The 15427-nt window shown below is 41.3% G+C and overlaps 1 protein-coding gene across 3 annotated transcripts in view; it reads left to right on the forward strand.

Annotated features, from left to right (window-relative positions):
- The window catches only part of UBE3D (ubiquitin protein ligase E3D), a 178412-nt gene that overhangs the window by 13604 nt on the left and 149381 nt on the right, over window positions 1-15427 (forward strand). For all 3 annotated transcript variants that reach the window (XM_075554833.1, XM_075554832.1, XM_075554834.1), the window contains exons 3-4: window positions 1438-1528; window positions 8994-9213. In XM_075554833.1, the coding sequence (XP_075410948.1) occupies window positions 1438-1528; window positions 8994-9213 (311 nt within the window). The remainder of the gene's footprint in view (window positions 1-1437; window positions 1529-8993; window positions 9214-15427) is intronic.

Raw genomic sequence — 15427 nt, forward strand, 5'->3', positions numbered from 1 at the left:
TGTTTCTGGACAAAACTGTGTGGGATGTCTTCCCCAGGTCTCCTTTTCTAGCTGTGGAAGCTTTCGTTCGAGAATACTGTTTAATTCACTTTAGTGCTGCCAGACTTGTGGGCACCCCAAGAAGTTAAGCTACATAACTTAAAATTTTCAAAGCACAAACTTTCTATCAGTTATTTTTAATGCTTAAAATATGTACAAAGTGCCGCAAACCAAATACAAATGGCTTGATTCTATGGGCAAGAAGTGAGCCTGGTGGTATGGTGGATTATTAGCTGTTCAAAAGCACCAGCCGAACGTTGGGCGCAAGATGAGGCTGTCAAGTTCTGAAAAGATGTAGCGCCTCAGAAAGGCCCACAGGCAGTTAGTTCTGCCCTGTCATGAGCGAGGGCTGCTGCCAGTCAGAATGAACTGGGTGGCAATGAGTTTGAGAAGGGTTATAACGTCATTGCTTTAGTTTTGCTTTATAAAGGCAAATATTTAGTTGAACGCTTTCTTTTCTCCTGAGTAGAATAAGAGAACAAGCTTTTTGCTGCTATTTCACTTCACCTGGGGAATGTCCATTTCCCACAGCTTCTATCAGTTAAAGCTCCTGGGAAATTTGGCCCATGCTAAGAGCCATTCCACTCCCGGGCTTGTGTCCTCTAAGGCCCAGTAACAAGATCCATTTTGTTTGAAAATATTGGTAATATGCCAAAGCAGCTGTGACTTCAAAATCAAATAAAATGTAAATTTAAGTTTCTATATGCCAGTTAAGGACCCATGATGGTATAGTAGGTTACTTGGTGGTTTGCTAACCCTAAGGTCAGCAGTTCAAAGCCACCAGGACAGGGCTTTCTATTAAAGAGTCACAGCCTTGGAAACCCACGGGGGCAGATCTGCACTGTCCTACAGGGTCACTCTGAGTTGCCATCTACTCGATGGCAGTGAGTTTTTAAAGATGCCAGCAATCCTGATGAAGACTAGCAGAGGAAGTCTGAGGACGCTGGCGGCAATGCAGTTACCTTGATGTGGAGGAAAGACGGCATTTTCTCCCATCCTTAAATATTGGCATTTACAGAATGAGAGCAGTAATTCAACTTTATTGCATGTGGATGATCTGGGAATCTGGGAGAATATCTAACTCTGAAACATTTTGAAAACACTTCAAGACATTTGCTTCTGGGAGAGCCATCCCCAACCCACTGCCACCAGGGAATGCCCAGTCCTGTGTGCGCTTTCTGAGGAGCAGAGAGCCTCCTCCCCCGCCCCCTCCCCACAGAGCAGCCGGTGTGTTTGAACCACTGATTACCCGACATTACCACCCAATTGATTGTACTTTGGGGTAGACCATAGCAGTGTTTATCGACTGATATTTTATTGCGGCTGTTAGTCTCTTTAAGTATGTTAATGTATTTGGTTGAAATAGCTAAGATTTGCTATCTTGTTGCTTTTCTTTAGAACCAATTTCATTGTTTAATCAAAGTCCACAAGCCCAAGCATGTTGCACATTTTATTGCCAATCCTGTGGCGAAGTCATAATAAAGGACAGGTAAGAAATGGTTTAATGGTAATTAATTTCGGGCCTGGTGGTGGCGTTCTTTTTTACTATCATAACTTGTGAAGTAATTTCCCAGGGAGCAGTATGTGGCTTGAAATGAGACCCTGTTTCAAGTCCCTTGAAACAAAATCAACTACAAAACGCCCACAATTGAACCAATGACAAGGATCTACATGTGACCTCCTCCCCAGGGGATGGACAACAGGAAAAGTGGGTGAAGAGATGACAGACAGGGAAAGATATGACAAAATAATAATTTGTAAATTATCAAGGGCTCATGAGGGAGGGGGGAGTGGGGAGGGAGGCGAAAAATGAGCTGATGCCAAGGGCTTTAGTGGAGAGCAAATGTTTTGAGAATGATGAGGTCAATGAATGTACAAATATGCTTTACACAATTGATGTATGTATGAATTGTGATAAGAGTTGTATGAGCCCCTAATAAAATGACTAAATAAATAAAAATTTAAAAATAATTAAGTTTTAGACAAGTAAAATAATAGAAAAACTGGAAATTCTTGTCATTTCCTAATACAAATTTGGTATTGCCCCAATGCCACTACCGTAAACGATCCCTATCTTTGTCATTTAATTACACTCACATCTATCTACTTCATCTATTGCATTTTCCAAACGGGTGAGTGAGCATTCGTTCCAAAATGCATCATATGCCTCTGTTCACATCCCTCCACGATCCCAATTTCTTTCAGGATAGATCCATCCACCGTCAGTCTTTCGGGTCAGCCCTCTTTTCTCAGCGTCCTCTCTTCCCCTAGAGGACACCCTCTATTATCTGTGCATATTCTGTGCACAGCCCTTGGCGGTCCGTGGGTGTCCCACGTGCAGTGCTTTCCTGCTTTTCCTTACAGTGGGCCTTGATGAGCGTGACCCCTTCTGGAGTGCTCCCCGGAGTCCAGTCTCCCGGAGGCTAGCTCTGACACCTGAAACAGCGCAGGTGAAAGGGCATCTGTTACTGGCAGCCTTGCCCACGCCCTGGGGCGGCTTAGGGGCTTACATGCCCCTCTAACGCTTATTTGCCTGTCTTTCTGATTAAAGTGTAAGTTGTGAGGGTGGGAGTGATTGATCTCTACAGCCCTTATCTCCCCCTTTAGCTACCTTCCTATTACCGCCACCCCACCCCGCCAATGTTATGCTTTCACTCTATTGTAGTAACTCCTAGACTTAAGGTGAGCAGACATCCCGCTTTTGGCAGGACAGTCCTGATTTTTAACAATTCGTCCCACGGTATTTTTAAAAAGTCCCAATTTTTGGAAAGAATGCATGACAAGCTAGGGTATACGGTTTTCGGATGCCAGGTGGCTATTTCGCCAGGATATGAGTTTTATCAATGGTGTCCCGCTGGTGTCCCGCTTTACCAATGTTAAAATCTGGTCACCTTATCCTGGTCTAGTGCAGGTCAGAAGCCAGATCCCTTGAGCCTGAATCCCAGACCCACCTTTTACTAGCAGTGTGACCCCGATCAAGTGATTTAACTGCCCATGCCTCCATTTCCACAGTGTGAAGATGTCAATCATAATAGGGACCTATTGTTGGAGTTTCCTTGGTGTGACAACATGCTGTGACAAAATGCCACAAAATAGGTGACTGAATAATAGAGATTCATTTTTCTGACAGTTTTGAAGACGAGAAATCCAAGTCAGGGTCTTGACCACGTTGATTCAGTTTGGGTATTTTATGAGCACTCTGCCATTTTTCTGTCCTGCTTTCTGGTCCCTGCTGGGGATTCTTGCTGTGCCTGGGCTTATAAACGATCCTCTCGGGTCATGTTATGTGGCTGTCTTTCAGTTGTCTATCCTTATCTTTGATAATAAGTCACTCAGGCAGATCAGAGTTAAGGCCTAGCCTACTCTGAGCCCTGATGGTGCTGTGGGTGGGGCATTAAGCTCTTAACTAACTGCAAGAGTGTTGGTTCGAACCTACCAGCCACTTCATGGGAGAAAGATGAGGTTTCTGTTTCTGTAAAGCTGTGTAGTCCTGGAAACCCTTAGAAGCATGACTGCTATGAGTTGAAATAGACTCAGTGGCGGTGGGTTTGAGTTTTTCTTTCTAGTTTACTCTATTCTTTTATGACCTCTTTTAAATCAACTGGAAACATCTGCAAAGGGAAACAAAACCCCCAAACAAACTTTTTTCCCTCGAACTAACTCACATTTGCAGGCTCTGGGATTAGGACTTCAACATCTTTTAGGACAGTGGTTCTCAACCTTCCTCACTCCATGACCCTTTCATACAGTTCCTCATGTGGTGGTGACCCCCAACCATAAAATCATTTTCGTTGCTACTTCATAACTGTAATTTTGCTACTGTGATGAATTGGGCGACCTCTGTGAAAGGGTCACGACCCACAGGTTGAGGACCGCTGTTTTAGGAGCACACAGTTCAATCCATAACACCTGCTTCTAGGATGAAAGAGTTGAAGTGTTTACAGCAGTACTTGGCACATGGGTATCAGGATGTGTTAGCTGCTTCTGTGGTCATTATCCTCTTACTTCTTCATTAGGAAAGTACTTAGTGAATAGTGTGCTCTTAATACAGTCCATACCTTTTGAATTGAATAGCCTTTGAGGTGGTTTTCTTGGCCTTTCACCAGCTGGTTTATATGATTCTGTATTTCCTTACCATCCTTTTAACAGGATTTTTATACAAATACCGCAAGTTTAAAATCAGTGCAGTTAGGTGAATTTCATTTTGCTCTCATTGATTTTCTTGCTTGCTTGCTTCCATCCATGTAGATGGGATTGCAGAAGATTTTCCTGGTGTAAGGGGCCGTGGGAGGGGTTTAGTGAATGGGCCATCCTTGGCATGACTCTCCTAGGTTAAACAACGAGGTCAGAAGAACACCTGCATTCCCATTACCTGTATGATGTGCAGTTGCTGCAGAGTACCCCCTCTGTAAGCCTGAACATTTCAGGGATTTGAGTTTACATTGTAGTCTAACCAAAAATGTTTTCCTTTCCCCAGTTTATTTCCAGGTTTGTGTTAATTCCTAGATGCAGCTACTGGAGCATTCGTGCCTGTACAGCAAAGAGGTGACCTAGAAGTCACAGTAGAAACAATTGAAATTAGTTTTAGCAGTATTTCCTACTACTGCTTACAGCAATGGATGTGTTTGTTCATTATTAACTCCCAACTGCCAGCTTATTGGGGAAAGATGAACAATTTCTCCCTGTAGCCCCCTCTTTTTCAGTTCGGGAGTTAGATCTTCTGTTTTGTGCCTTCCATGTCCTGGTGACTGGCCTTCAGATCACGACGCAGGCCGACTGAGCGGCTGTAGCTGGAGGATGGCAATCACTCTCCCCACCACTGACTTGGGGCCGAACATCTAATGTCGAGGAAGCAGCGGAAGCACGGGACTTGATCTGGAATACTCACTTTACCACATAGCACATAGTGACCGTACTCTGTGTCACCTCCAGAACCTCAGCTTCCTCTTACGTAAACAGGAGTCCTACTTTTGAAACGGGAGCTAACAGATGCGGCATCTATGAGGGCACTTTAGAAAGTTTGTGGGGCAAGTTTTATTATCTCTTAATTCCATCCTTCCAGGAACATTTTGAAGCTGCCTCATAATAATATGCATATTTCCTTTTGTACTATATCAGTTTTACAGATTCCTTTTAGCCCCCTTTCCAAGTCTGCTGTGGAAATGAAGCACCTGTTTTCTTCCTGAGAAGATAAACAGCCTGAGAGAGGTTGCCTCCCTTAGAAAGACTTACCTGGATGCCTTTCATATCATACCTGTGCATTTGGTATCGTCTGCCGCTTGCGCAGCCCGGAGAAATTTTAGTGAATCCAGGCTTTGCTCACATTTTCCGTGCAGGCAGCATGCCTGTGACTCTGTTTGGTAGAGCAGTATGCTGTCTCAGGACTTGTGCAGTTGTGCACGCACTTCATGTGGATGGTTTCTATTAAACCCAGTGGTCTTCTCATCTCCTCCTCTGTTACCTTTTGTTTTCTTTTTGAAATATGTGTGATAAAACAACTCTCCCTATTAAACCAAATCAAAAGCTTTTTAAAAGAGGCTTGTAGGTAGTGGATTCAAAATTAAATGATTGGAAACGCCTTTCCTAAAGAGGCCTCTTGGAGTGTGTCCATTTATCTCCGTAGGAGCAGTGGAGACGAGTTACAGGTCTGCCTTCTGGTGAAACGTATTTCTTCGAACAAGTCCATCTCAGTCCCTGCACCTCAGCTTCCTCACCGTGAGGAGGCTGCAGCAGATACAAAGGAGCTTTAGAAAGTTTGTGGAACAAAGACAGGGATGTTTTACCAAATGTTTAAAATCCCCTTGTATGCTTATAAGACTCCTACCAGCACGAGCACCCTGTGATTGGTGAGCCCCATCCAGCTGTGCATTGGTTCTGTGAGTCATGATTATTTGGATAGTGCAACACTGAAGCTTATTTCTTTTTAAAAAGAAACTGGTTCTTGTTAAGTAAATTAAAGAGATGATGTGTAGGGGACTATTTATCCTACTCGTTACAGCTTTTAATAAATTATTATCACCAGGGTACACAAAGTATGTTCATTACAGCAGTCTCCCTCCCCTTTTCCGTCTCGCTTTATAATCACCGATTCTTAGCAATGGCAGTGGAGTTGTTATGTGTTAGTCTGTTAACTGCAGGTAAACTGTTCAAAACCTCCCACTATTCCATGGGGAAAAGATGAGGCTTTATGCTCTCATTGTATTCAATTCCCCCTTTCTACCCCACCTTCCCTCCACCCTCCAGGCATCGCCACTCTCACCACTGGTCCTGAAGGGGTCATCTGTCCTGGATTCCCTGTGTTTCTGGTTGCTACTTGTACCAGTGGACATCCTCTGGTCCAGCCGGATTTGTAAGACAGAATTGGGATCATGATAGTCAGGGGGTAAGACGTATTTAGAAACTAGAGGAAAGTTGTATGTTTCATCTTTGCTACACTGCACCCTGACTGGCTTATCTCTTCCCCGAGACCCTTCTGTAAGGGGATGTCCAGTTGCCTACAGATGGGCTTTGGGTCTCCAATCTGCACTCCCCCATATTCACAATGATAATGATTTTTTGTTCTTTGATGCCTGATACCCGATCCCTTCGACACCTTGTGGTCACACAGGCTGGTGTGCTTCTTCCTTGTGGGTTTTGTTGCTTCTGAGCTAGATGGCTGCTTGTTTACCTTCAAGCCTTTACGACCCCAGATGCTATATCTTTTGGTAGCCAGGCACCATCAGTTTTCTTTACCACATTTGCTTATGCACCTGTGTGTCTTCAGCGATCATGTCAGGGAGGTGAGCATCATGGAATGCCAGGTGAATAGAACAAAGTTTTCTTGCATTGAGGGGGTACCTGAGTGGAGGCCCAATGTCCATCTGCTACCTTAATACTAAACCTATAAATATATGCACATAGATCTATTTCCCCATCCTCTTATATAAATATATTTACATAGGTACATGCCTGTATTTAGACCTCTATAAATGCCCTTTGCTTCCTAGTTCTTTCCTCTGTTAACTTTGACTTTCCTCTGGTCCCACCATCATGCTCAGCCATCATTTGGGTTCAGTAATTCCTCTCGGTTACATTGCCTTTGATCAATCCCTACGAGGCCTCTTATACCCACCTTGCCACTAATTTGGGATCACTTGTTTTTCCCTTGTCCTTGGGCTGGTCAACACTTTTTCCTTTCCCCCACCTCACCCTCTCCCATGTCCCCCAGAACCATCGGTCCCATTGTTTTCTCCTCCAGATTGTTTATCCAGCCTATCTTATCTAGATAGACCTGCAGAGATAATAACATGCACAAAAACAAGACAGAGCAAAACAAAGTGACAAAAGAACGGCAATCACTGCCCTTTTGTGATTGACCAATTTCACTACACATAACATTTTCCATGTCCGTCCATGTCCTGAGGTGTTGAATGGTTTCATCATTGTTTTTCAGTGATGAGTAGTACTCCAACTGTGTATGTATGCATCAACAGTCTGTTATTAATTCTCCACTGGTGGGCCTTTAGGCTGTTTTTAACTTCTTGCTATTGTAAACAATGCTATGCTGATATAATGATGAGTACTGATGTCTGTTCATGATATGGCCCTTACTTCTTTAAGGGACATACTAGCAGAAGGTATGGTTGGATCACATGAAATTTCTATTCCCAGTTGTTTGAAATATTGCCATATTCATTTCCCCAACGGTTGTAGAAGAAATAGCAACCTTATAGTGAAGAAACTTGGCATATGCCAACTTAACCAAATGGTCATGGGTATCGTCACTAGTGCCCTATAAGTCATGTTGATACAATGTGCCCTTTATTGATGGGATAAGAATGTCTCCTTTTTGCTATTCTTCCCCCTAACCCAGAACCCTAGTCTAATAGTTAAAAACAACAGAGAAACAAATAAAAAATCCACCCCATCAAATTTGAAGGACATTCAGTAGATGACCTGACCAGCCTCATCAGAACTAAAAATCATGAAAAATCAACATGTATACCTGACATTAGGTAGAGTTGGGTGAAATATATGCAGGGATTACCTGTACTCTCTTTGTAACTTTTCTATATATCTAAAATTATTCCAAAATAAGTTTTTTTATTTGGAAAGGGTAGTGAAAAAAAAATGACACACAAAAAGGCCTAAATGATTTTGATTGACAAGCAAACATACCTGGAGATGTTATTTATATTAAAATACACTGTCTCACCAGAAAATGGACATTGATCACAATATATTTAAGAAACACAATGGTCAATGAATATGAAAACCATTTAAATCCCACTAGTAATTATAGAATTGCCCATTAAAGCAATATTGGGAAAATTTTCATATTCCACTAAATTTTCCAGAATGGAAAAAATAGTGACATTCAGTTCTAAGGAAAGTAAGTGGATGAATGAGTAGAGTGGTGCAACATTTTTCTAGACAGCAGCGACCAATAGAGAATGAGGTTTTACATATAATTTGTGCTTGGAATCACAGCTATATGAATTTTTCCTAAAGGAAATAATCAGATATAAGCATCTTCTAACAGATCACAGGATTAATGATTATGAAAAACTTAACTCAGATGTCTGAGAACTTAACATCCTAAGTTGAGCCAACCTGTGGAACAGAATGTCAGGGAACCATTGCACATCATAACACTAAGAAAAACAATAAAAGCAAGATAAAAGTCTTAGATCCCTGACTTTATGTTCATGTATAAAAGCATGTCTATTAAAGGGATGTCAAGGAAACCTATCACCGTGTAAAAATCATTGTTTTTTGAGAACGTGGGCTTTTTTTGTTTTCTTTATCCCCTCTGCATTTTCAGAATTGCCTGTTAAGAGACAATATCACTTTTATAATTGGGGGGAAATTAAAATTACCAGCAATATGGTTGATGTGTTTCTTTCATCTTTACTGATGATTTAATTAAGAATGTTTAATTTTGTGCTGTGAAAAATGTATCTTCTTTCCACTAGGAAGCTCGTCAGGGTACTCCCGCTGCCGAGTGAAAACTGGGGAGCACTCGTTGAAGAATGGTGCTGTCATCCTGACCCCTTTGCTAATAAGCCACTTCATCCACGAGAGAATGACTGTTTTATTGGAGACTCATTCTTCTTGGTGAATCTAAGAAACGATTCATGGCAGCCAAGACCAGAAGTTGAGACGGATTCCTCTTCTGAGAAACATTTTGAATTGGTAAAATATCTTTTCACAATGTTGATTTGGAGGTTGGCTGAGTTATTGGTTTCTTTCTTTGGTGTCTGCTGTTACACAGCCCGTCCTAAGCCTGAAATATGTTAGTTCTGTCTGCCTGTATTCTTCAGACTCTGCTCTATTGCTATAAGTAATTTACTGCTCTCAGGTTGATTCCAATCGTAGTGACCTTATAGGAGAGAGCAGAACTTCCCCTTTGGGTTTCTAAGAATTTTAATCTTTACATGAACGGAGAACCTAATTTTTCTCCTGTGGATCAACTGATAGGTTCAAACCATTTACCTTGTGGGTGGCAGTTGAATGCATAGCCCACTACCTACCAAGGCTTCTTAAACAAATAACACTACCAGTATGGGGTCTATTGCGATACCAAGAACTTGTAGCCATAAGCTGAAACAGCCATGGAGAAATGGAGGAATAGGGGAAGAGGACTTCTTCATTCATCCAAGTTAAAGTTCTTCTGTTTTATAAGCAAACCCCATTACTTTCTCACTTTTAGGACCAGGACCATATTCTAAAATCTGTACACACCTCATTCTCATGTTGTCCTTAGGCGCCATGGCGTCGGTTTTGACTTACCCTATGAGCAACAGCAAAAACACTGGTCGGTGCTGCGCCATCCTCCCAATTGTTTTTATGTGTGGCCCAGTTGTTACAGCCTTTGTGTCAATCCATTTTGTCAAAGGCCTTTCTCTATTTTGCTTTACTGAGCGTGATGGATTTTTTTCCAAAGTATTTGTCTCTCCTGAGTCCTGAGTCCAAAACATAGGACTTTGGGCATGAGACAGTGTCCAAAACATGCCCAATGTACAGGAACGAAAATAACCTCTTTCCTTCCAACGAGCATTCTGACTGTCCTTCTTCCAAGACACATTTGTCTGTTCTTTTGACATTTCTTATAGCCTAATTCAAACTAAAAACTATTTCTTCTTTCCAGATGTTATCTATGTAATCAAACAAACAAACCCACCTCCATCCAGCCGAAGACCGTACAGAGTGGGGTAGAACTAGTCCACATTGTTTCCAAGGCTGTACCTTGTTATGGAAGCAGATTGCCACATCCTTCTCCCATGGAGTGGCCGATGGGTTTGAACTGCTGACATTCTGGTTAGCAACTAGATGCGTAACCACTGCAGCACTGGGCTGCTGGATGGTAGGCATACGCACTTACTGTGTGCTCGTACTCTAGAGTTCTGCTGGTGAAAAGGAGGAAATGGAGCCCAAGTATGTAAATGAGCTGTGCTGTAGATTTGAGGTTGGTGCTTGACAATGTGAGGTCAGGTGGCTCTTGCTGTTAAGTTGCTTTAGGGAAAAGTCAATTTTCTCTTAACTGCAGAGAACAAGTGGTTTACTTTATTTTAAAAGAAAATCAATGGCATTGGCTTGGCCTTTGTGAGAAATCATTCTTCTGATGGCAAGTCGATACAGATGTGATTTAAAATCTAAGAAAGCTGTGGGCAGAGAAAATTCATTTTGACATCTGATTGTTGATAGAAACCACGGTATTTTAAAGATTTTGCTTGTAACTCATTAAAATTTTGTAGTAAACGGATTTATCAACAAGAAACATGGCAGCAGTTGACCATCTCTTTGGCTGTAAATTAGTTCATGTAACTGTTTTCTGTTTTAAGGACTATTAAGGAACTTCTCCAAATTTTGAGGTTAATTTGATGTCAGTTAAAATTTAAGCGCCTCCTCAATTACTATAAACAAAATTGCCATTACCTAAATGTGGTTTGTTTGAAATTTTGGTACTTTAACACTTTATGTGTTTCAAAGGCCAATGGTGAACTTAGTCATTCACAAAAGGACAAGTATTATGTAAGTGTTATTAAATAGAAAATAAAGAGAAAGGTTGCATACCCCTGCCAACAGAGACGAAGGAGACGTTGAATGGTTACCAGGGGTGGACGGGAGAGAAAAAGAGAAGGGGAAGCAATAGGCCGGCAGGCAGACAGGTGTTAACGGAGTTGCAAGGGAGGATAATATCCTGCAGGAGGCAAAGGAAAACAAGTGGTAGGGAAAGGGCAAGGTATCGGGAGGCTTGATGAGTAGTTGAAAACAAAACATGATCTGAAATGGAAGCCTTCACTTGAGTCACATAAAAAGTTTTTTCCCCCCTGATAAAATAACTTAAAAGCTAATCTAAATGGGTTATAATTATGTTTAACCTGATTATATTACATTTATATTGAAATCTAAATTTAGGTACCCATACTCTGTGTACTTTAGCATCGTGGTTAAGGTACATGCTTTTAGAACATTCCAAAGGAGTGAGCCATCGAAGAGTGGAGAGGCATTAGGAGAAACCATCCATTTCCCTGTTTAGATAAATTCTGTGCTGAGATTTTATCCCCTCCAAATCTGTGTCTTTATCAATTACATGATGCTATTTGGCCAGAATTTTTCTTAATTGTAAACAACCATGCTAAGTGTTAAGGGAAAACACTGCAGTTTTTAGTATCAAGGTGATGGTGCGAAATTACTGTCATGACAAGCTGCCGATGACAAGATTGTTGATGGAAGTTTCCACTGTAATTGCATATTGTAGCAGGTGAAAGGGTATGCCTGTGACTAAAATAGTAACATAAATGTGGAGGGCCATGCTTGAACAGGCTTCTCCAGGCTCCTGTGGGAACAAGGCTGCTCCGTGCTATTGAAAACCTATTTCTCATATACCCCAGTCTAGCTATCTAGCAGAGTTTGGAAATGTCACATGGTGACACAGCCTCCTAATGGTATCTCTTGGGAAACATTTTTTTGATGAGATGATATCAAGGGTCCTTAGAAATTGAAACAACACAAAGGAAAATAAAAACGAGGACAGGAAGCTAATCCACCTCTCTGAGCAGCCATGCCAGCTCAGATATAGTGATTTAATTAGTCTGCAACGACGGCTGTCGCTGGTGTTTGCTCTGTAGTCTCAGCACCATAGTCTGTTTCATCAGATGACCCCCTGTATGGGTTCCTTTCTGAATAGTTTAAGGAAAACGCACCTCAAAGCCCAGTTCCTCTTTAAACCAAATGAAGCTCATTCTGCGAGGTCTTCAGTTAAGACAGTCTGACTTTTAAAAGCAACATCAAGTAGCAGCAAGTCTGACACTAGTTTTTCTCCCTTATGGATCCTTAGGGATGTTCAAAAGTTGTGTGCTGAAGGCTTTCCCATACTCCTGCATTCATTTGTCATCTCTTGGGCTCATTTTGGTTCCTGCCAACAGAATACAAAATTTGCATCTTTTCATAGAATGATAGAGATGGCGCCTCAACCTCTTACAAGAGTTATAAAATGATTCTAGACCTAGAAAATGTCTATTTTTTTAAGGGGAAACAACGTGGATTTCGATGATTACTGTTAGCGAGCATGACTAGCAGTTTTACCTATTTATTCTTATTTTTTCCTGGCCTGTATATTTAATTTATTGATTTTGGTGATTTGTTTGCTTTACTACATCTATGTACTTTTGCTTTGTTTGGGCATGGTTGTTTCTGGAAATGGAGTTGCTGAATTTCTAAACATTCGCAAAAGTAAAGAGTGTTTTCGTCAACCTCAGTATGCAGTTCTCTGATTCACCAGTTATACTTATCTGTTTCTTTTTTCTGAAGTGCTTCAAAGCAAATCTCAGACATTATGTCATTTTCTTCCTACATGCTTCAGTGTATGCTTCTAAAACTTATGTACTTTCCTCGACTTAACCACAGGTCCACTGTCACACGTAACAAAATGAACAAATGTTCCTTGATGACACAAATAACCCGATTGTCGCAAATGTGTCTTTCGCTGTAAGGTCATTCGATCACTACCCACACATTTGGCTGTTTACAGTAATTTGTTCTGTACTGATCAGACTTTGGAAACCTGATTAACCCTGCCTGATAGGGTAGATTCCTATTTAGAAAGCAAGCAAGCAAACAAACAGCACCCATTTCCCATCCCAACTGAAAGAAAGTGTCCAACATGCTGCCAGAGCAATGGTACAAGAATACATAACAGCACCTGACCAAAACGCTCTGGTTTGAATAGAAATATTCTTCCTTCTACAGCAATACTGTATATCAATTTTAGTTTGGGGTATGATTTCATTAGGTTTAAATGGATCATGCAAAAATGCTTTTACTATTAATTTGGAGCCACACCAAACCCAAAACCTCAGCCATGGAATTGATTCCAACTTATAGCAACCCTTTATCGAGATCAAGTTTCAAAGTCTGTAAATCTTTCTCCCCCGCCCCCCCCCGCCCGAAGTCTATAAATCTTTACGATAGCAGAGCGCCTTAGTTTCCCGCCTTGCAGTGGCTGGTGGGTTTGAACCACCAGGAACTTGATAGCACCGCCAGAGTGTTCATTGTAAGAAAGCACTACACTGTGGAAAGAGCAGCCCTTTCCCGTTGAGCATACTGATTGCCAGCAGCCCTGGTGAAGTGAGTTATACGTTGGACTACTAGCTGCAAGATCAGAGTTTGAAACCACCAGCTGCTCTGTGTGAGGAAATGAGGCTTTCTACTCCCACAGCGACATCATGGTCGTAGAAACCCACAGGCAGTTCTACTCTGCCCTATCGGGTCACTCATCAGCAATGAATTGAAATATTGATTTCTGAGCTATGTTCTTTTGTAACTGTGTCTGGACACAAACACATTGGCACTTGTCCTGTTCTCTTCATCTGTCTCTTATGACGGAAATGACCTTGGCCCCTGAGCTACCCACGCCAAGCTCACTCGGAGCCCTCTGTCTGGAAAAGCCAGAGTGCAAAGTCTCGCTGGGAAGCCCATTCCTGAGGATGCCTGGAGACGTTTTGGAGCAAAGTGTAATTTCGGTTTGGGAGCTTTTGTTGTGATTTCATTTTTAGAGTAGAGCGTTTTAGAGAGACTGGAGAATCTGCTCAATTTCTACAGCAAGACTACAGACAAAATGTAATAAATGTATGAAGATATTCGACTCAGGATTCCTTCCTTTGCGGAAGAGCACTTGGGCATTTATGGAATTTACTTCTTGCCCGAGTATGAGGTTGAGAGGAACTATGAAGCAGAGCAATCCACCGATATTAGTTATGCAATCATGTTTCACATTTTTGTCCTCTAAACATTTTCATCAAGATCCTACCACACACACACACACCTCAAGCAAAAATTTCTTGAAGCAATAGTTACCATTGTTTGTAGAATATGATGGTTTTTATTCTATTTCCTTAAAAAAAATAAAAAAGGAGGCTGCAGCCCACTCAATTGGGTCCACAACCCATTAATGGCTGTGACCTGTAGTTTGGGGAGCACTTGGCATTGTACTTAAGAGTACACATTTTAGCACCTGAGGGACCTGAATTGAAGATGTGGCTCTACTAGCTACTAGCAGCAGGTTCATAGGACCCATTGTGCTTCTTATCATCTTTTAGGAAGTGGCTATTTGGGTTACGTTAAATACAATTATAAATGTAATTATTTGAAGAGCCTGGATCTAAATATCAGGTCCTTAAGTTACTAAAAGATCCATGGAACCACTGTGCTTTGTAGTGCAACTTCTAAGGAAGTAGCTTTTTATGTCAAGTGGAATGTAATTGTATTAATAAGTTAAAACTTACTCCTCAGATTAATCAATCTGTTTTCTTGTATATGAAAGTTACAACCTTCATCCTCTCTTCTGAAGACCTTTTGTGGTCTTCTAAGAGAGGTAGCATCAAGTGTACAGAGGTACGATACTAATTCTTCTCCCTGCCCATCTTTATAATGTGTACAGTGTTGAGTACATCTGTTTGTGAGAAATGCTTTATGGCTTTAAAGGAGTCCATTGATGGAGATGCAAAAGGCCATACTCTTGTTTGTATAGTCATTAGGTCACAACTATCTATTTAAATCTGCATCCCAAATGATGTGATATTTTTTTAATGTTTTGAAGTTTAAGAATGTTTCAGTTTTATCCCAGAACTCATTGCATTTTTCCAGTTTTAATGCATATCTTAACCTGAAAAATAGAATTATAGAAACAGATGAAATATTTTACCTCTGAATTGTGGGTAGTTATGAGTTATAGGAAGGCCAAAAAAGAATCAATGCATTTGCATTATGTTGGTGAAGAATATTATGGATAGAGTGGACTGACAAAGAGTGAATAAAGCTGTGTTGGAAGTCCCCCCAGAGTGCTCCTTAGAGTCCAGGGTAGAGAGACTCTGTCTCTCTTGGTTTGGGCATCTTATCAGGAGGA

The sequence above is a fragment of the Tenrec ecaudatus genome, chromosome 7 (genome assembly GCF_050624435.1).
Source record: "Tenrec ecaudatus isolate mTenEca1 chromosome 7, mTenEca1.hap1, whole genome shotgun sequence".
Lineage (NCBI taxonomy): Eukaryota > Metazoa > Chordata > Mammalia > Afrosoricida > Tenrecidae > Tenrec > Tenrec ecaudatus.